The 22289-nt window shown below is 40.9% G+C and overlaps 1 protein-coding gene across 4 annotated transcripts in view; it reads left to right on the top strand.

The window, feature by feature from the left end:
* Nucleotides 1–22289, top strand: part of AK5 (adenylate kinase 5) — a 262841-nt gene that overhangs the window by 205271 nt on the left and 35281 nt on the right. For all 4 annotated transcript variants that reach the window (XM_045477912.1, XM_045477913.1, XM_045477911.1 and 1 more), the window contains 2 exons: nt 14042–14205; nt 16127–16243. In XM_045477912.1, the coding sequence (XP_045333868.1) occupies nt 14042–14205; nt 16127–16243 (281 nt within the window). The remainder of the gene's footprint in view (nt 1–14041; nt 14206–16126; nt 16244–22289) is intronic.

Below are 22289 nucleotides of genomic sequence, written 5' to 3' on the forward strand. Positions count from 1 at the left end.
ACAAAAACAAAATAAAAAAATTCATGCCTTTGGTAAATTTTGCTGAGTAAGGTAGCATGTAACTTCCATATCAGAATCAAGTTCCAGTCCACCACCAGGTAACTGGCATAGATGCCAGGAAACAAAATACGAAACAAATAGCTAGAAAATCATTGACCTTGATGGTACTGATTATGAGTTACCATCATTCAAAGAAGGGAATATAGACTAGAGTTGATTTGTTAAACTGTCATTGAAGATGCAAGAAAAGGAAAGCAAGAAAAGGAGGATTTTTTTTTTATTTTTAATGTTCCCATCCCTCAAGGGGATTATAATCTATTTGATGAAGCAAGAATTGATGCTTATAAAAACTTTAAAACTAATACAAGACAGTGTACAGTTAACTGACAAAGGAACTATTTAGTCAGTATTAGCAGGGATTAGAAGACAAAGAAAGCACAATGGCTGAATGGATGGGAGCCCCTTCCTGGGGAAGCTGAGAACCAAGGAGAGCCTCAGAGAATGGATGGGATCCCCTAGGCTTGAGAGAAGGCTGAAGAGAGAAGGATCCCAAAAAGGGAGATTTTGAGTAGGGAACAAATTACAGTAGTAGGAATATGCCCTTCATGGCCCAGGAACAGGAAGAAGATGGACCAAACCATGGAAGCCCTGGATGCTGAGAAATAATGTGATATTGACCAAGGATGAGTCCAGGGCTGGTGAACAGACAGGAAGCACCAGAAGGGAAAAACTGCCCTTGATGAACTTGCTCTACTTTCATCATTTCCCACTCCCTCTCTTCTGTTAGGATACATGCAGCCAAAATCTCTCCCAAAACAGATTACTAGAATTTTTTTTTAATTTCAGGACTTTATATTTATTTATAAAAAATAACATGTCTTTATTCTAGAAAACATGTATTAGCAATGGCAAATCACCCAAAATCCCAGAGCTTAACAATGAGTATTATTAAGATTTTGATTTATATCCCTCTTAATGTTTTTCTATGTATGTATTTTTTAAAATATATATTTTTCATCAAAATTAGATCATGCAACTCTAAAACCTACTTTTTATACTTAACAAAATATCTTAAGGGCCTTTCCAAGATTGTAGAGCTGAATATACAATGTTGTATCTTAAAGTTTTCTTGCAATTGAACTGAAACAGAAAAACAGGAAAGCACTCAAATCATGAGTGTTTAGCTTAATAAATTTTCCCTGAGTGGACACATTCATCTTATCCACATGCAGATCAAGAAATCGAACATTACCAACATCCCGGAATGCTCCTTGCCCCCCTTCTATTCACTTCCCCCCGCAAGGAATACCATAGATATTTTTGAGTTTTATATAAATGGAATCATTCTGTATGTATTTGTATCTGTCTTCTTTCAATACATCATTTTAATGACCATGTACACTATTCCTTTGAATCACTATAATTTATTCAGTTTATTCCTATTGTCATGCATTTTCCCCCAGTTTTTTGCTTTAATTAAAAATTCTGTAATGAATATCTATGTAACTAAACAGTGATTTTTCCCCTTACAATAAATCCACTGACATAAAAAAGTTTAAGACTTTTGACTTATATTACCAGATTGCCCTTCAGAAAGATTATACCAATTTTATATTCCCATCACAGCATATAAGACTTCCAATTTCCGTGATTTGGTCCAAAATTGAACACAAAACCCCAGACATAATCCAACTAACATCCACCACAAACGTCCCTACCGGTCTTAAATATCCTCACTTCCTTTTATAGTACATAAATAGACTGCAAGTACAAATATTCTCTGAATTCTCTGACAAAGACAAAAACATGGAGTGGTAGTGCTGGAAATGGCCTTGGAATTTACCTAGTCCAACAAGCTTGTTTTCAGATGAGAATACAGAAGCCCAAAGAGGAGAAATGTCAGCGGAGACAGATTCCCAGTGAAAAATGAACCAGAAAACCACGAGTAGAAAAAAAGCTGCAAAGAAATAAAACAAAATGTATTTCTGGCAGTTACCTTTGGGAAGTAGGATTATGGGAGACTTTTCTTCTTTTTGCTTTTCCAAATTATTTAAATCTTCAGTAAGGAGCATATATTTCTTTGACAGAGAAAAATCATTTTCTTTAAAAGAAGGAAAGAGAAAGAAGGAAATGTAGAAAGGAGAGGCTGAGTTTGTAAATTACCTACTATATTCGCTTAATGCATGCCTAAGATCCCAGCATGAGGTGGACTGCAAAAGAGGAAAAACGGTGGCTTGATAAGTTTAAGATGAATTTGGAAGAGGCAGAGTACTCTAGAACAATGAATTCTCAGAATTTAGAGGCCTAAATACAAAAATCCTGACTGAAACAGCTTTTGGAAGGCTCTAGTTTATAAGCTTGGTGAGTCAGGTCTGCAACAGGCCCTAGAGACCTCTGGGTGAAGAAGAAAAGGACCAGTTTTTTAGTAGTATTTTCTCATGAGCAGGTTGGAAATCCTGTCTCTGTCTTTGGAGATGGAGTTAGAATGGATATGGGGCTGGGATGGAGATGGGGGTGGGATGGAATGGAGTTGGTGTAAGCATGGGGATGTGGTTGGGATAGAGATGGGATTAGGTTGGATATGAATTTAGGATGGAAATTGGTTTGTACTAAGAGCTATAGGAGTTCACAGCATCGTGTGGTGAAAACATTTACAGGAATCACCTTGGTGCATGCCATTTCCTCTCACCCAAGACCTGAACCTTCCTTGTCTTGTCTCTGTGTAAGAGCTAGATTCATGGCATCCAATTCTATGGAAGAATGAGAGTCATGGCATCCAATTCCAGAGTCTTGTGTTAACTAGACATTTCACATTGTCTTTCTGTGCCTATGGTAGATTCTGTGAATGGCAGAATCGTTGACTTTTCAGCTTGTCACAAGAGAGATGAAATCATGTCTGTAAAGTCTCCAGGTTAATAAGTGGTGGGGCTGATAGGGTTGCTAGTTTTAACAAATTAAAATACAAAACAACTAGTTACATTTGAATTTTAGATAAACAGTGATGGGGTTTAGTGTGAGCATGTTTGATGCAATAATTAACTGGACGTCAACTGGCAACTCTATGGGGCCATTATGGAAGCCTAGCTTCTGGTTAACTAAACACTGTGTGGTGTATTTCTGAACAGCAAAGTCTATTTAATTTCCAGAGTGGCCTTACATATGAGACACTGTAGAGCTTAGCAGTTACCAAGACACAGGGGGCCCTTGGGCAAATATTTTTAACCTGTACAATAAGGTTATAAATAACATTTACTTCAAATAGCTATTATAAGGATTAAATGACTCTAGCTCTTCCAAAGAGACAAGACAAGGAAGGTTCAGGTTTTGGGTGAGAGGAAATAGCATGCACCAAGGTAGTGATTCCTAAACATTAAAAAAGAATACTAATAGAACAGATACCCACTAGAGAGAGCCAAAGCATAAGAGACTCTTAAAAACTGAGAACTGAGGGTTGATGGGGGTGGGAGGGTTGATGGGGGAGGGTAAGTGATGGGTATTGAAAAGGGCATCTTTTGGAATGAGCACTGGGTGTTGTATGGAAACCAATTTGACAATAAATTTCATATATTAAAAAAATAATAAAAAATAAATAAAACTATCAAAAAAAAAAAAAAGGAACAGATACCCACTAGATCAAATATCAAGCAAAAGCACTGTGAACCAGACACCTTTATCTGAATAGTCTGCAGTGACTTCTCAGACATGTCTGAACCATTTCATTGGTACAAAATAGGCCACAGTCCCCCTTCCTGTTCTCTCGGTCTTGATGCTGAGAAAACAAAAGTTTCCTTCATCTGCAAGAGAGAGGTTGGCCCTGCTATTGACAAGGATTTTTATTAGTGATTTTTGTTAGTGATTGTAACAAGCCTTCATTCACAATAGAACCATTATGTCAGCATTATTTCACTGTAAATATTAAAGGAAAGATCAACCAAGACTCAATGCAGCGACCACTGGGGAGTTCACAGCAAATTTCCTTCAAGACTATCTAGTCTAGAAATTCCAGATTGGGTTAATCATCAGAATCACCTGGGGAATTTTTTAAATATCATCTTGTTTTATTATGAAAATATTTCAAACATTCAACAAAGCTGAAAGAATGTTACAGTGAACACTTGTACAACCACCACCTAATTTCTGCCAGTAACATTTTACTGTAACTTGTTCTATCACATATCTGTCCTTCTATCCATCCCTTTGCCCAGCCATCAATGTCTTTTTTTTTTCTTACACATTTCAAAGTAAGTTGCAGATATCTTTATGCTTTCCCTGGGGAACTTTCTAAAACTATAATTTCCCAGGCTTCAACCCCAGTGGTTCACAGACCTACTGATACAGGAATGTTTTCAATACCCTAGGTGATTCTGCTACACAGTCAAGTTTGGGAAAGCATCAGTCAGAAGAAGCGAGGTTATGCTGTTAAGCCCAACTAAAAATCTCTGTAGTATAGAACAACAAAGATGTTTCTTCTTTCTCCTCTTCCTCTTCTTGTTCTGGACCAATGCTACATGTTCATCAGCAGTTGACTGGGCTTCACTCTGGTAACCCCTACTATCTGAAACATTGATAGTTTCATGGAAAGGGGACAAAAAAAACATAGAAAACCATGTACTGGCTATAAAAATCTCTGTCTAAATATGATGCACATCCACCTCTCCCCACATTTCATTGGCCAAAACACTTGGGAACTCTTAAGTTCAAAACAGTGGGGACAAATTATCCTTCCTCAGGGAGAAGCACCTTGGACAGGGAGTTTGGATATTAAGGAAGAGTATTAAAACACACATAGAGAAAGAAAAAAAAACATTAATCCAGACTCTTCAATTCAAAGACAAGGAAGCTAGCATTCAAAGAGGCAAAATCTCCCAAGATCTCCCAGGATCACTCAGCTAGTTCAATGCAGGAATGGCCTAGAACCAAAGTCTCCTAACTCCTAATGTCATGTACAGGGCTACCTCCTTCTCCTTGAAACTCTCAGATTGTGTACCATCAATTTATTCATTCATTCACCAATCTAACAACTACCCCTATACACCACGCACTGATACATAAGGCACAGTGCCTGCCATCAAGAAGTTCACAGTCACATGTAAAGTTCTTCCATATAACCTGCAGTTGACCCTATCACTGGCATATCTTATCCTATTCACCAAATAACCTGAAGCAGCAGTGCATTTCAGAACTAATAGAGATGTTGTCTTAGAGGATAAGGATCTATTTTTCTTAATTGCTTTTAGTCAGACAGAGTCTGTTCTCAGCAACAGCCTGGTGAAACTCAGCATGGTGATACAGCTCATCCCGAATACAGAATATTGAAAGTGACTCATAGGCCAACAGTGTTTGGAGATCATTCCTAGGGCACAGTCAGTTCATGATCTGATGGAATGCTGGCTTTTCTGTGAAAGGAATCACTCAGTCGCAAAACCTAAACCCAACCTCAGAGCACATTTTCACTTAGGGAGAAAGAAATACTTCAAGGGATAGAAATCTAATAGATTTTTTTTAACAATTCTGATGACTATATAAAAATAGAATAGTTTGATTTGCAAAAGATGTTTGATACCTTCACAAGCTATAACTGTGAGGACTACCCATCTTCAAAGATGTTAAAATAGTATCACAATATAAAAGTGCTGTTCCCTAATTTGTAATTAACGAGGTTGAAGTCCAAGAGGGTAAGTGACTTGGTCAAAGTCATCTGTCTAGGTAAAGGTATGAGATATAAACCTGGAAGTTGAGTCCTTTGGTCCAGTGTTCCTTTTACATGAAAGGAAATAGAGTTGTCACTTTTATGGGACCATAAGGCTCCTAGTCATTGGCCCTCTTTCACAATTGCCTGTGATACCATGCAAAGCTCTGTGGAGATACCAATAAAAATAAAGCACTTTCTACTTTCCGTGAGCTTCAGCCTGGCAGAGGAAGGAAGAGAATGTGGGCAAACTTTGTGTCCTGGAGGCCACGGGAAGAGTGAATTTCAGGATGTTTATCAGTGGTGTTAAATGCTACTAAAGGGTCAAAAGTAGTAAAGACTAGGGGAAGATCATTAAATGATATGACAATTATGCAATCACTGTTGAACTATAAAAGGTCAACTTCAGAGAGTGACGAGAGTAGGAGGGTGGTATGCAAGAGGACAGGGAGTCAGTAAAAGAGAGGGAAATGGAAACGGGCAGTTTTAGGATACTGAAAAAATAGGAAAGAATATAAAAATAACTAGAGGATGCAGACAACGGTAGAAATATTTTCATTTGGATTGGGAAGAAACGAGCCTGTTGTTACACAGAAGAGAGACAAGATGGTGCCAACTGAGAGGAATACATTTACAGTGGACAGGAAAGAGGAGCAAGTTCTTGGAGCAGGCAGGAGGGGATCCTTTCATCATTAAATAATTTATGTCTATGTCGGGGGGTGGGATGGGTGAAATAGGCGATGGGGATTAAGGAGTACATTTGTCATGACAAGCACTGGATGATTTGTGGAATTGTTGAATCACTATATTGTACACCTGAAACTAACATAACGCTTTATGTTAACTCTACTGGGATTAAAATAAAATAAAAAATAAATAGAAACAATGTGTTCTTTTAGCCATGATTATGAAGTGTCTATTATGATTCAGGCATTGTGTTCGGGCACCATAGTGAGCAAAATATACCCATAGCCCAGGTTTGTGAACCATAGAGTCAAATATGGAAGACAGGCTTAAATAAATGGCAGGTAGATAGATGAGAAAGAGAATCATTATGCTGTGAAAAGTGCTGTTAAGGAAAACGCCAAGGTGCTAAACGGGTAGCCAAAGCAGAGAAGTTAGCCATCAGCTAAATAGTTGTATGAAATAGTCTTCCAAACAAAAGAAAGGAGGGATGGAGAACAAAAGATATGTTTTGAAAATGTTAAGAAAAGAAGATAACCTTCACCTTTGTAATGAACAGGAGAGTTAAAAATACTTGTAAGAAGGGGCTCCCAGGTGGCTCAGTCAGTTAAGCATCTGACTCTTGATTTTGGGTCAGGTCATGATCTCAAGGTTCGTGGGTTCAAGCCCCACATCAGGCTCTGTGCTGACAGCATGGAACCTGCTTGGGATTCTCTCTTTCTCTCTCTCTCTCTCTCTCTCTCTCTGCCCCTCCCCTGCTTGCACTCTTTCTCTCTCTTCAAAAATAAATAAATATTTTTTTTAATACTTGTAAGAAGGCCACCTGGGTGGCTCAATAAGTTAAGCATCTCACTTTGGCTCAGGTCATGATCTCACAGTTTGTGAGTTCAAGCCCTGTGTCGGGCCCTGTGTTGCCAGCTCAGAGCCTGGAGCCTGCTTCAGATTCTGTGTCTCCCCCTCTCTCTGCCCCTCCCATGCTCATGCTCTGTCTCTCAATAATAAATAAAAATGTTTAAAAAAATACTTGTAAGAGTAAGAATATGTTTGAAGAATGTGTTTGAAGATTTGAGGACAATGGGGAAATAATAGAATCCATCCATGGACATTCTATTTGGTATCAGCAAAAGAGGAATCTATTTACCCAGAAGCATTAGAAGCTATTATGAAGTTAGATAGCATGACCCAGTTGGCTGGGTTTTCTGATGGTCTTAAGCAACCCAGAGTAGATCAAATAAAGCAAATGGTGGGTTGGGCAGAGACTAGTTGGTGGTTCTCATGGAAGCCACAACAGAATTCAATGGGGGCAAGGGACTCATAGCTACTAGAAAGGGCCTGGTGTCCAGCTGACTGTGAAGGTAAATGGCCCAAAGGGAATGGACCAACTCAATGCGGTCACAAAGAAGGCAGAGAACAAGTTGAGAAGTGGATCAAGGGGAAAGAAAAAGGGACAGAAAGACATGAGCAGAGTAGAAGGATAGACCCAAGTGATAAGAAACTCTCCGTTTCCGCCAGATCAATAGGGAGCTAAAATTCAGTCAGCAATGCTGGTCACTGGTGATGAAGACGTTTAAAGAATGCTGAGGCTGGGGTGGGATGGGCTTAAGGCCTGGAAAGCTTTGCTAATGACAATTAGAAAATTAGAACCCAAAGAATGCTATCCTCTCTGCTTCTCCTTAGAGAAAACAAACTTTATGAGTTTTCTAAACCAGATACGTGTGTGTGTGTGTGTGTGTGTGTGTGTGTGTGTGTGTGTGTGTGTAAACACACATGCTAATATATATATCTTAATTACCTGCAAGTGGTCTGGACATCTCAAGGTGATGGCTAATCCCCAAACTTGTTAGATTGTATTTAATTCAAACCTCAGTATGCAGATGACACCCAGGAAGAGCTAGCAGGATGAGTAACCATCCCTTATTACGTGTAGCCTTTACCAAGCTCCAGGTTGTTTTTGGCAGAGAGATGGGAACAAGGGAAGTTTTTAATGAGATATGGGACGAAGGGACTGATTTCAGAGACTTTTCAAATGTAGACACAACTTTTCAAAGTTGCTTGACAACCGGTCAGGTATGGGAGAGAAAGAGGAAGGAGGCTCTAAGGGAGAATGAGGCAGAGAGTTTGCTCTAATTTCATTTCATAGATGAAGAAACTAAGGCTCAGAGAATTTTAGACTCACTTGTAGCCACACAATTAGTAAGTGGCAGAGCCAGGTCTTACTGCCAGATTCGCCTGCCCTGTGCCCTTCCCTACATCACTCTCCTTTCTCTCCTGCCATTCCTTGCAGGACCCACTCACACTCCAAACTGCCGTACTGAAGATACCAGGCTCACCCGTAATGCTCTTCTTGTCCACATTTTCCACATTTCCCCTGTGTCAGTGAAGGCAATCGCACATGCTCATTAATTCCTGCCTGGGCCAGGAGTCCCTCCCAGTGTTTGTGCAACAGTGTTTAGAGGCCCGGCTCATACGCCTGCCTCACAGCTGTGACGCTGGGTCCATTTGCCATCCTCCCATTATTAGACAGCGAGGTCTCTGACGGAAAGGACAGGGCCTCTGAGTCTTTTTATTTTCAAAGCTTAGCACGGCATCTGACCTATACTAGCTGCCCCTCGGATGTTAGTCAAATGAAGAGCTGTAGTAACAGGCTTAATTCCAGGCGGCATCCCACAGTAAAATGTCAACAAAGGACATTATTAACTGCTGTATGCCATTGCTATTTGAAATATTTAAAAATAAAAGTGTAGGGTGCCTGAGTGGCTCAGTTGGTTAAGCGTCTGACTTTGGCTGAGGTCATGATCTCACGGTTTGTGAGTTCGAGTCCCACGTTGGGTGAGCTCAAACCCCACTTCAGGTGAACACAAGCACCCTGCTTCGGGTGAGCCCTGCTTCTCTCTCTCTCTCTCTCTTTCTCTGCCCCTCGTGGGCTTCTCTCTCCTTCTGTCTCTCCACCCTCGCTCACTTGTGCCCCCCCCTCTAATAATAATAATAAATAGAAGTGTATTAGAAGCTTTCATACTTGCATTTGTTTGGACTGGAAGTTCAGCTGATTATCTATCTGACATATGATTTGTTCGGTCTTTTCTTTTGGAGCCCAGAATGTGCTACAGCACACCATCTTTGCCATCCCATCCTGAGGCCAAGCACCCTTGTGATACTTGCTTTGGAGGTGGGTCTTCTCTTGCAGAATCCAGCCAATGAATCCAGGAGTCATCTCCTAAAAGAGAATTGAGCTGATGAATGTGGGAGGTGCCTCCTAAGAGAGGCTTGCTCCAGGAGATAAAGAGTGGTGGGGGGTGGGGGGGGGGAAGGTGGCCCAGGTGGGCATGGGGAGGGGTTTCTGGTCCATCTCCAAGAAAAACAGGAACCAAAGAGAGAGCTTGAGTGAGAATACAGACCCGCACCCCCGGGGTGGCTGCTCGTCTGCTCAGGCCCCCTGCTGTGTGGTGCTGTCAGGACCACAGGGGGAGATGGGACTGAGCTGTGAAGTGAGAGTTCGCAGTATTTCCACTTGTACAACGAGCACCGTAAGCCTCGTGTGGAAAAAATGTTCGATTACATTGGAGGTTGAGAATCAAGATGTCTCAACTCCTTTTTCTTGTGAAGCATTGACGACCCCTTCAGAATGGAGCCTCCTATTGCAGACTCTTCGGGGATGACCCCACACGGTGTTGTGCATGGGTTAGCTCGGGGGTGTGAACCTCGAGTAATGATACACTAAAAGTCAGGGAGATGACAGGAAATGTGACAGCTCCTTGTCTGCTGTCAGTCATCTTGTCACCAGAGAACACAGCCCACTGGTTCTGATATGTGGCACCTGAAGAGATTTTTATAACAGATTATCCCAGAGGCATGATATCAAGGCCCCGTTGTTTTTTATTTAAAAGTCGTAAGTTAAGGCCTCGAAGACCTGTAAGTGACATTGTATGAAAATTCATATTTCTCCTAGCAGCTTTTGTGCCTTTGCTGCAGTGATAAAAATCACTTTGTTCTCCAGTTCGGAGCCATGGGAAGAATCGAGGCATTGTGTAGATTACTTAAAATTCCACCCTGTCTGCACCATTTGGCCAAAGAATGCTGAGAATTTGCAGCTGTTGTTCCACAAAGGGCTCCTAACTGGGGCAGTGGCTGCTGCTGAACACACAGCTGTTGTCAATTTAAGCTGAAGATTTTTAATTGCCTTTGTGTCAAAATTTATTAAATAATATTTTAGAGAAACAAAAACTATAATAGTCATATTAGTGGGATGCTGAAGGAAGAAAATCACTAGAACACAGCATTTTTTGCCTTGCAAGCAAAGTCCGAAAATACCTTTTCCACATGACCGGCTTCCAGCCATCCCAGGAAAAGTGTTTCTAGGTAAATCCGGCCACGGAAGCCCTGGAGGCTTCTATGGGAGCTCAGCCCCTTGTCCCCCTCGCTCATCTATCTGGAAGCACTTCTTGTCTGAGTGGCCATCTCTTGTTGCCACACTCTCCCTCTGTTTCTGTGATCTCAGGAGAGGAATCCTAGTGCTCAGAGCAAATGTAGCCTTGGCTGGCGACTGAGTGCTCCTGCTAAGTGGTCCACATTATTTTTTTTTAATACATGAAATTTATTGTCAAATTGGTTTCCATACAACACTCAGTGCTCATCCCAAAATGTGCCCTCTTCAATGCCCATCACCTACCCTTCCCTCCTTCCCACCCCCCATCAACCCTCCGTTTGTTCTCAGTTTTTAAGAGTCTCTTATGCTTTGGCTCTCTCCCACTGTAACCTCTTTTTTTTTTTCCTTCCCCTCCCCCATGGGTTTCTGTTAAGTTTCTCAGGATCCACATAAGAGTGAAACCATATGGTATCTGTCTTTCTCTGTATGGCTTATTTCACTTAGCATCACACTCTCCAGTTCCATCCATGCTGCTACAAAGGGCCATATTTCATTCTTTCTCATTGCCACGTAGTACTCCATTGTGTATATAAACCACAATTTCTTTATCCATTCATCAGTTGATGGACATTTAGGCTCTTTCCATAATTTGGCTATTGTTGAGAGTGCTGCTGTAAACATTGGGGTACAAGTGCCCCTATGCATCAGTACTCCTGTATCCCTTGGGTAAATTCCTAGCAGTGCTATTGCTGGGTCATAGGGTAGGTCTATTTTTAATTTTTTGAGGAACCTCCACACTGTTTTCCAGGGTGGATGCACCAATTTGCATTCCCACCAACAGTGCAAGAGGGTTCCTGTTTCTCCACATCCTCTCCAGCATCTATAGTCTCCTGATTTGTTCATTTTGGCCACTCTGACTGGCGGTCCACATTATTTTTATGAGCCTCTGTAATTGCTGTTTTCCTGTCACATCTAGCACATCCATGACAATGCTGTGAGGTGTCTGAACCCTCCCCACTTGGCTTACAGCAGCTATGAGGTGAGCAGAAGATAGAAAACATGGATCTTTGCTTTATTTTCTGTAAAGGCAAAAGAGAGAGAAGGAAAGGTCCTTTCACTAGCAAGGAACAACAGCTAAGGTCCCCCAAGAGGGAAGTTGCCAAGTGTCCTGAGAAAGGGTTTTTGAAGATGAAGAGAGGTGGGCCAGGAAAACTGCCAAACAAGTCCTAAATCCTCACTACCTTTACCATCTCAGTTGTGTTTTGCATGTTAACGTTCAATATCCCCTCTATCAGGAAAAACTTCAGTTCATCAGGCACTTACAGAGCACCTACTATGAAACTTCAGTTCATCAGACACTTACAGGGCACCTACTGTGTGCAAGGTTAGGGACCTAGTGAGGGACCTGGAGACCAAGTGGTGGACAGGCCGAGGGCACCCAAGTGCTATTTAAACCACTCACTCCCACAGAGGTGAGGGCGAGAGGTCTAATTCCTGGCAGAAGGGGCAAGCATTTGATCCAGGTCTAAGAGGACCTCAATAGTTAGAGGAGGAAGGAAGGGCATTCCAGGCTGAGGACCTGGGAGAGCAAAGCATGGTGGCCTGGAAAAGTATGTCTTGTTGAAGAGACAGTATGCAGCTGGACATAACAGTATTGGACAAAGATAAGAAATGGAGAAAAAAAGTTGGAGAGGTTAAACTAGATTCTTGAAGGTTGAAATACTACTCTAAGGAGTTTGGATCTTATCCTGTGCAGAATGGGAAGCCATTGAATGCAGTGGAGCTGGGAAGTGCCCATGCTTTTCAGGATAGCAGGTCTTTTTCTAGCAGGTCTGCTAGACTCCAGAGCCTCACCTCTCCTCCATGCAGAGGTGGAACAACTGCCATAGTCCCAGAGCATAAGGACCTGCTCATACCACAGGCAAATGTGGTCAGCGGGGAAGAAAAGAGGAAAACGCCTCTGAGAGCCAGAGTCTAGGCTTCACATCCTTGACTTGATACATACTGGCCATGCGGTTTATTGTAGTTGAGTTCATTCTCCGTGTCTCTGCTTTCCCATATGTAAAATGGGGATAATAGTGCCTGCCTTCTAAGATTATTTTAAATTAATACATATAAAATGTTTAGTGGGCACCTGGGTGGCTCAGTCAGTTAAGTGTCTGACTCTTGATTTGGGCTCAGGTCATGATCTCACGGTCATGGAATCAAACCCCACATCAGGCTCTGTGTTGAGCATGGAGCCTGCTTAAGATTCTCTCTCTTTCCCTCACCTCTGTCCCTCTCCCACTGGCGTGCACATGTTCTCTCTCTCTCTCTCTCTCAAAATAAAATAAAATAAAATAAAATCTTTAAAATGCTTAGACCAGTGAGTGCAGTAAACTCCTGGCAAAGGTTAGCTATTATTTTTGGATGTAAAATCTTACAACTTAGCAACTGGTTGAACTTGGGGCAGGGGAAGCAGGGAAAAGAGTCGAAGGTGTAATGCTCATCAAAGGAATATGGCTGATACTCAGAATAATAATATTCAGAAAACAGCAGGAAGAAAATCATATTGAGGGACATTCTACAAAATAAATATAATCTTCAAAAGTATCAAGGAAACATGAAGAAATCTGTTCCATACAGGAGACCAGAAGGACATGACAACTAAAAGCAATGCATGATTCTGAACTTGACCCATTGACTTCAAAGAACATTATCAGAACAATTCCACTGAAATCTGAATGGGTTCTGAAGAGGTAGTAATGTAGAAGGATATGCTTGGCTCCTTGTTTAGAGGAAATGAAACTGAAGTGTTCTGTAGTGATGAGGCAGCAATTAGAATGGCAACTTATTCTCAAATGTTTCAGAACGTTCTTTGTTCTCTCCTGATAACTCTCCTGTACATTTGGGATTGTTTGAAAATGAAAACAATGTATTTTAAAAATTAATAGCTAGCATCTATTGCCCACCCACTTTTGTACCAGGCACTGTGGTCAGTGTTTTGCACGTAAGCATATTCAGTTCCCCAGGAAACTTCTCCTTCATCTCTACCAAAACAGAGTCTTGCACCCCTCCCCTGCGCCCTAGAGCAGCCTGAACTCTCCCCACTAGATCACCTATAGTAACTGCTTATTGTTGGTGGATAACACCTGCCCCCGCCCCGGACAACAGGCTCTTTGAGGGCAAGGACTGTATCCCATTCTCTGTAGTCCACCGCTCCCTATAACTCATAAGAACTCAGTACATGCTTGGTGAATGAAGTGCTGAGGCTTGTTCACCGTGGTGGCTTGGGATGGGTGTCTGATACATGACTTCTTTTCTAGGTGGCCCAGGCTCTGGCAAAGGCACACAGTGTGAAAAGCTGGTGGAAAAATACGGATTTACACATCTCTCGACTGGTGAGCTCCTGCGTAATGAGCTGTCATCAGAATCTGAAAGAAGCAAATTGATCAGAGATATCATGGAACGTGGAGACCTGGTGCCCTCAGTAAGTGACAGCTACCTTCTCTGGCTGGCGAGGGATTTTGGAGTGTTGCAGCTAGTCTAAGCTGCTGGAAAAAAGAAGCCCACACGCCAACAGCTACATTTTATTTCTCCCTGATGTAACAGTCCAGAGGCAGGTGGTGGGTCTACAGCAGAGACCTGTCAGTCAGACCACGTTGTCCAGGCCCAGGTTCCTCCTACCTTGTTACTCTTCCAGCTCCCTGATTGTTAGCCTAACTCATATTTTCCAGAAAAGACTGGTCCCCACTTTAGCGTTAAAATCTTCAAAATCTTTGCTGCATGGTGCTGCAAAGCCTAGAATTGGAATCCTCTGGAAAATAGAAAATAATGTTTTGGTCTAGTTCTGGAAGGTATGATAGCATTATCTTGAAATTTGGTATCTCCCTTAGATAGTTTAAGTAAAAAATTTCCCTTTTATGTATCTTTTTTTCCTTTTCAAATCACCATCTATCTCTGGGAAGCTGTGTGCCATGGGTGTCAAAAAATATTCATCCTTGCCTTACTAGTTCCCATGCTAGGCTCTGTAATTAGGGCTTGTACAATGCAGTCCCTATTAGCTAACAGAGCTTTATGCTTCCTCTTTAATGAGCTATAGTCTGTTTCCCTCCTGGAAGCCAGCATGGTTCTCATGAAAGGAAACAAACCATTGCAGTTGGCTCTTAGCAGACCTCCTTTCCCCCACTCTTTTCCCCCTCCAGTTTACTCTTTTCATAGCAACCAGATGGATTTCTTTAAAATGTTTGTCAAATTGTGTTATTCCCTTTCCCAGAAGCTTCCAGTGGATCCCCACCACACTTAGAATGAAATCCAGAGTCCTTCCTGTGACTCTGGACTACAGCTACCTCTCCAACATCATTTTACACCCAGCCACTGGCCTCACCATTATTCTTCCCACAGGCCAGGCTGTTTCTGACTCAGGGCCTTTGCACTGCTGTTTCCTCAACTTGATATATTAATATAGTTTGCTCCTTTACTTTGTCCAGATCCCTACTTAAATATCCCAATTTATCAAAGAGGCCTTCCCTGACTCCCTTATCTAAAATAGCACCTCCAGAATTTTGTATCTCTTTGCCTTACTTTAATTTTGTCCTTAGCAATTCTCTCTAGCTGATTATTTATTATATATTTGTTTATGTATTATCTATCTTTCTATCTAGAATATAAACTTCATGAGGAGTTAATTCACTAGAACCTAGGCATAGTTTCTTACCACCCTTGTGATGGCTGTGTATTCCCCAATCCCCGAACAAAAGTCAGAGGATGCCAGGGAACCAGAGAACAGAGAATTCCCCCCATTTGGGCAGCTGGTCACATTTTTCCTACATCTAGTCCCAAGATTCCATGTATCTCTCTCCTCTCATTTTCAGAAGCACAGGTTAAGTCAAAATTTTTAACAGAAAAAGTGATACTGCTAGAAAATGCTACTTCATATTTATAGAAAGTTTTCTCAAGTCAGTAGATGTCAAATTTTTAGAATATTTACTGGGAAAAAAATCAACAGAGAAGCACATTTTATACCATGTTTTGCTTAGTTTTAAACTTCCATTATCCCTAATTCATGGCCATATGAATTTCATTTATTCTAAGATGCTGTTATTTTAAGATACCCTAGTAAAATAGATAGCTAATAAGCTATCTCATATATAGCTATACCAGCCAGAAAAAAAAAAAAACCCTTTTTAAACTATGACTGATTGTAATATACCTATCAATTTCATAGGCAGTAAAATGTGGGGGGAAAGTGAGACTAAGAATGGATGAAATATGGTATATTGCTGTCTGCTGTTAATCTTATCTGAACCTTTCTCCCTCCCCAAGTGGGATGACTGATGGAGGTGGGTGGTGATTCTAGCATTGTTCTGTGAAAGAGCTCAGATGCTGACCATTCTCTCTCTCTGCTCCAGCGCATCATTCTGGAGCTCCTGAAGGAGGCCATGTTGGCCAGCCTCAGTGACACCAAGGGCTTCCTGATTGATGGCTATCCCCAGGAAGTGAAGCAAGGGGAAGAGTTCGGACGTAGGGTAAGCTCTTGTTATGGGGATCTGCCCAGAAGGGCAATTAGGGATATCATTGAGGTTGGGGGATAAATTCAAAGTCTATCCCTCTCCTAATTACGTTAATCAAACCTTCAGTGACAAATGGCAAAAGCTCAACACAAAATGCCAAAAAAGAGGAGGGTGGGTTGGGTGATGGTGGTGGATTTATCGGCTCAATTAACAAAAATGTCCAGGAGTGGTTCACACTTGGTTGGATCCATGTATTCAGATTTGTTCGTCAATCTTTCTCCATCTCTTGAATTCTAGGCTTATATTTCACCGTCTAAGTGATCTCACAGAAAGTGTTTTTCTTTTCCAGTGGGTGCAGCAAAAGACCCAGGGTTGTGTTTCGTTATCCTGGATTAGGTCATGAGCCCATCACTGAACCAATCACTGTGGCCAAGGGGAAGATGGGAGGGCATATAATGAAATATCCGGGAATATCCTGATTCATCCTGGAGGACCAGGCCAGGGATAAGAAGGGAGAAGGAAGAACAGGCACCATACCTGAAGCACACAGACTGAAGAAGGGAAGGCATATCACCCGAGAAAGAATAGGGATACCCCTAGAGGCTAGCAAGGGAATTGATGCTGGACAGGCAGAATCAAATGTACCAAATGCTCCAGCCTCCCACCATCCAGCCTCCTCAACTCCCACCCTCTCCTAGTGAAGTGGGTGGATCAGGGCCACTTACAGGGGAACAACAGTAAGTAAAAACCCATCATAACTCTCATTTATTGAACCCACTCTGGGCTCACTCCTGTGCTACATGGTTTACATACATTCACCTCTAAGTCCAAGCAAGAGAGAGACAGTTGTCCCCATTTATTAAACAAAGACACCAGAGCTTACAAGAATTAATATTTATGTAGATTTTTCTTTTGACTAGTTTTAAAATATTTTCATATATATTTCATTTCATACATTATTAAGAATCTTTTAAGATAGAAAGAGGAGGTATTTTCTTCATGTTAAAGGTGATGAATTAAGCTCAAAGAGGTTACATGACTTATCCACAATCACATGGAAGATAAGTGACAACTGCTGGTAAGACAAAGATTTGGAGGCCTGTCTCCATCCATCTCTAACACTGCGACGTTCATTAAAGTGAATTGTACTTGTGTGTCTCCTGGGGGTTAGTCTGACCTTCTAAGCCTGTTTGACTGAACTTCCTTAGATAGTATCTGAATATTTAAAGGCAATTGCTCGCCTTCTCCTACATTTCCTCCTTGCAACCAGAGTAAAAGAACAAATGCCCTGGCCTACTTGGCAAGAGTGGGCTGTGAATCGGGCAGGGCTTTCCCTCACCTCCAGAGCCTCTGTGACTGCAGTGGGTGGTTCCAGGTAGTTCCTGATGGGGCGGGGGGCGGGGGAGGCACTCAGAGCCAGTGTTCTAATGAGCTTTTTCTCACAAAACAAACCACTTTAAGAGCTCAAACTTCAATATAAATCAACTACTTTTTTCAAAGAATGGAATTAGGAAGATTGTTCTACTTTTTTTTTTTAAATCATGGTAAAACATACATAACATAAAAGTTAACATCTGGGGCACCTGGATGGCTCAGTCGGTTGGGCATCCGACTTTGGCTCAGGTCACGATCTCATGGGTTGTGAGTTCAAGCCCTGTGTCGGGCTTTGGGCTGATAGCTCAGAGCCTGGAGCCTGGTTCGGATTCTGTCTCTCCCTTTCTCTGCCCCTCCCCTGTTCACACCCTGTCTCTGTCTCTCTCAAAAATAAATAAACATTTAAAAAAAAATTTTTTTTAAGTTAACATCTTAACGAATTTTATTGAACTGTACAGTTCAATAGCGTTAAGTGTATTTGCTTTGTTGTGCATTCATTCTTAAGAAGTCTTTTCATCCTGCAAAATGGAAACTCTACACCCATGAAATAACAACTCCCTGTTTCTCTCTCCCCTCAGCCCCTGGCAACCACAATTCTACTTTCTGTCTCTGAATTTGACTACCCTAGGGACCTCTCACAAGTGGAATAAGACAGACTTGTCGTTTTGTAGCTGGCCTATTTCACTTAGCGTAATATCCTCAAGGCTCATTCACGTTGTGGCATGTGTTACAATTTCCTTCCTTTCTAAGGCTGAAAGATATTTTGTTTATCCATTCATCCATCAGTAGTTACTTGGGTTGCTTCTGCTTTTTGGCTATTATAAATAATGCTATGAACATGGATGTACATACAAATACTTCTTCAAGACTCTGCTTTCAACTCCTTTTGTATATATACAGAAGTGAAGTTACTGGAACATGTCATAATTCTGTCACTTGCCACCTACCATAGCCACTGCACCATTTACATTCCCACCAGCAAGTGTGCAAGGGATCCAGTTTCTCTACATCTTCACCAACACCTCTTATTTTCTGGGGTTTTTGATAGCAGCCATCCTTACGGGCATGAGGTGACTTCTGATTGTGGTTTGGGTTTCCATTTTCCCAAAGATGAATGATGTTGAGCATCCATTCATGTTCTTGTTGGCCATTTGTATTATCTTCTTTGGAGAAAAGTCGATTCACATCCCTTGCCCATTTTCAAATCAGGTTGTTTGGTTTCTTGTTGTTAAATTGTACGAGTTATTTATATATTCTGGATACTAACCTCTTATCAGATATATGATTTGCTAATATTTTCTCCCACTCTGTATGTGTCCTTTTCATTCTGTTGATTGTATCCTTTGATACACAGAAGTCTTTTTCATTTTTATATAGTCCAGTTTATCTATTTTTGCTTTTGTTCCCTGGGTTTTAATGTCATGTCCAAGAAACCATGAACAAATCAATGTCATGAAGCTTTTCTTTTGTTTTCTGGAAGAGTTGTATAGTTTTAGTTCTTACATTTAGATCTTTCATTCATTTTTTTAATTTTTAAAATTTATTTTATTTCTTTTGAGAGGGAGAGAGTGTGCGCGCAAGCATGAATGAGGGGGGTGTAGAGAGAGGGGGAGAGAGCGAATCCAAACCAGGCTCTGCACTGTCAGCACAGAGCCCGACAAGGGGCTGGCCCCTATCTCACAAACCATGAGATCATGACCTGAGCCGACATCAAGAGTCAGACATTCAATCAACTCAGCCACCTCAATTGGTCATTTTGACCAAGTCTGGTACAAAATAAGGGTCCAATCTCATTCTTTTGCATGTGGATATCTGGTTTTCCCAACACCATTTGTTGAAAAGACTGTTTTTCCCCGATTGAATGCTCTTGACACCCTTGTGAAAAATCACTTGACCATATATGTAAGTTTGTTTCCAGGCTGCCTGTTCTATTCCATCACTCTGTATGTCTGCCTTTATGCCATTTCCACACTGTTTCTATTACCGTGACTTTGTAGTAAGTTTTTAAATCAGGAACCGTGAGACCTCTAACTTTGTACTTTTTCAAGATTGTTTTGGGTATTCAGGAAGCCTTGATATTTCCTATGAATTTTTAGGATGGGTATTTCTATTTCTGTAAAGAAAAAAAAAAAGCCAATGCCATTTGGACTTTGATAAGGGGTTGCATTAAATCTGCAGGTCACTTTGGGTAGTACTAACATCTTAACACTATGGAGTCTTCTGTAGATTGTTTCACATTTTTGATTATTCTAGTCTTTTAGCCATTGTTCAAGCTGTGTATAAGGTTCCTGGGGATATATGCCAAGTAACTAAGGAACAGGAAAATTTTTTATTTTTATTTTTTTACAATTTTTTTTATTTTTTTAATTTAATTTTTTTATTTTTTAAAATTTACATCCAAATTAGTTAGCATATAGTGAAACAATGATTTCAGAAGTAAATTCCTTAATGCCCCTTACCTATTTAGCTCATCCCCCACTCCCACAATCCCTCCAGCAACCCTCTGTTTGTTTTCTATATTTAAGAGCCTCTTCTGTTTTGTCCCTTTCCCTGTTTTTATATTATTTTTGTTTCCCTTCCCTTATGTTCATTTGTTTCTCTCTTAAAGTCCTCAGATGAGTGAAGTCATATGATTTTTGTCTTTCTCTGACTAATTTTACTTAGCATAATACCCTCCAGTTCTATCCACGTAGTTGCAAATGGCAAGATTTCATTCTTTTTGATTGCCGAGTAATACTCCATTGTATATATATAACACATTTTCTTTATCCATTCATCCATCGAGGGACATTTGGGCTCTTTCCATACTTTGGCTATTGTTGATAGTGCTGCTATAAACATGGGGATGCATGTGTCCCTTCAAAACAGCACACCTATATCCCGTGGATAAATGCCTAGTAGTGCAATTGCTGGGTTGTAAGGTAGTTCTATTTTTAGTATTTTGAGGAACCTCCATACTGTTTTCCAGACTGGCTGCAGCAGCTTGCATTCCCACCAATAATGCAAAAGAGATCCTCTTTCTCCGCATCCTCGCCAACATCTGTTGTTGCCTGAGTTGTTCATGTTAGCCATTCTGACAGGTGTAAGGTGGTATCTCATTGTGGTTTTGATTTGTAGCTCTCTGATGATGAGTGATGTTGAGCATTTTTTCATGTGTCGGTTGGCCACCTGGATGTCTTCTTTGGAGAAGTGTCTATTCATGCCTTTTGCCCATTTCTTCACTGGATTATTTGATTTTTGGGTGTTGAGTTTGAGAAGTTCTTTCTAGATTTTGGATACTACCCCTTTATCTGATATGTCATTTGCAAATAACTTCTCCCATTCTGTCAGTTGCCTTTTAGTTTTGCTGATTGTTTCCTTTGCTGTGCAGAAGCTTTTTATTTTGATGAAGTCCCAATAGTTCATTTTTGCTTTTGTTTCCCTTGCCTCTGGAGACGTGTTGAGTAAGAAGTTGCTGCAGCCAAGGTCAAAGAGGTTGTTGCCTGCTTTCTCCTCAAGGATTTTGATGGCTTCCTGTCTTACATTTAGGTCTTTGATCCATTTTGAGCTTATTTTTGTATATGGTGTAAGAAAGTGGTCCAGGTTCATTCTTCTGCATGTCACCGTCCAGTTTTCCCAGCACCACTTGCTGAAGAGACTGTCTTTATTCCATTGGATATTCTTTCTTGCTTTGTCAAAGATTAGTTGGCCATACATTCGTGGGTCCATTTTTGGGTTCTTTTTTCTGTTCCATTGATCTGAGTGTCTGTTCTTGTGCCAGTACCATACTGTCTTGATGATTACAGCTTTATAGTATAGCTTGAAGTCCGGGATTGTGATGCCTCCTGCTTGGGTTTTCTTTTCCAAGATCGCGTTGGCTATTCAGGGTCTTGTCTGGTTCCATACAAATTTTAGGATTATTTGCTCTAGCTCTGTGAAGAATGCTGGTGTTACTTTGATAGGGATTGCATTGAATATGTAGATTGCTTTGGGTAGTATCGACATTTTAACAATATTTGCTCTTCCTATCCAGGAGGATGGAATCTTTTTCCATTTTTATGTCTTCTTCAGTTTCTTTCATAAGCTTTCTATAGTTTTCAGCATATAGATTTTTCACCTCTTTGGTTAGATTTTTTCCTAGTTATTTTATGGTTTTTGTTGCAACTATAAATGGGATTGATTCCTTTTTCTGTCGCTTCATTGTTGGTGTATAGGAATGCAACTGATTTCTGTGCATTGATTTTATATCCTGCAACTTTGCTGAATTCATGGATCAATTCTAGCAGTTTTTTGGTGGAATCTTGTGGGTTTTCCATATAGAGTATCATGTCATCTGCGAAGAGTGAAAGTTTGACCTCCTCCTGGCCGATTTGGATGCCTTTTATTTCTTTGTGTTGTCTGATTGCAGAGGCTAAGACTTCCAATACTATGTTGAATAACAGTGTTGAGAGTGGACATCCCTGTCTTGTTCCTGACCTTAGGGGGAAGGCTCTCAGTTTTTCCCCATTGAGTATGATATTAGTGTTGGGTCATTCATATATGGCTTTTATGATCTTGAGGTATCCTCCTTCTACTCCTAGTTTCTTGAGGATTTTTATCAAGAAAGGATATTGTATTTTGTCAAATGCTTTCTCTGCATCTATTGAGAGGATCATATGGTTCTTGTCCTTTCTTTTATTGATGTGATGAATCACTTTGTTTTGCGGAT

This window comes from Leopardus geoffroyi, chromosome C1 (assembly GCF_018350155.1).
Source record: "Leopardus geoffroyi isolate Oge1 chromosome C1, O.geoffroyi_Oge1_pat1.0, whole genome shotgun sequence".
Taxonomy (NCBI): domain Eukaryota; kingdom Metazoa; phylum Chordata; class Mammalia; order Carnivora; family Felidae; genus Leopardus; species Leopardus geoffroyi.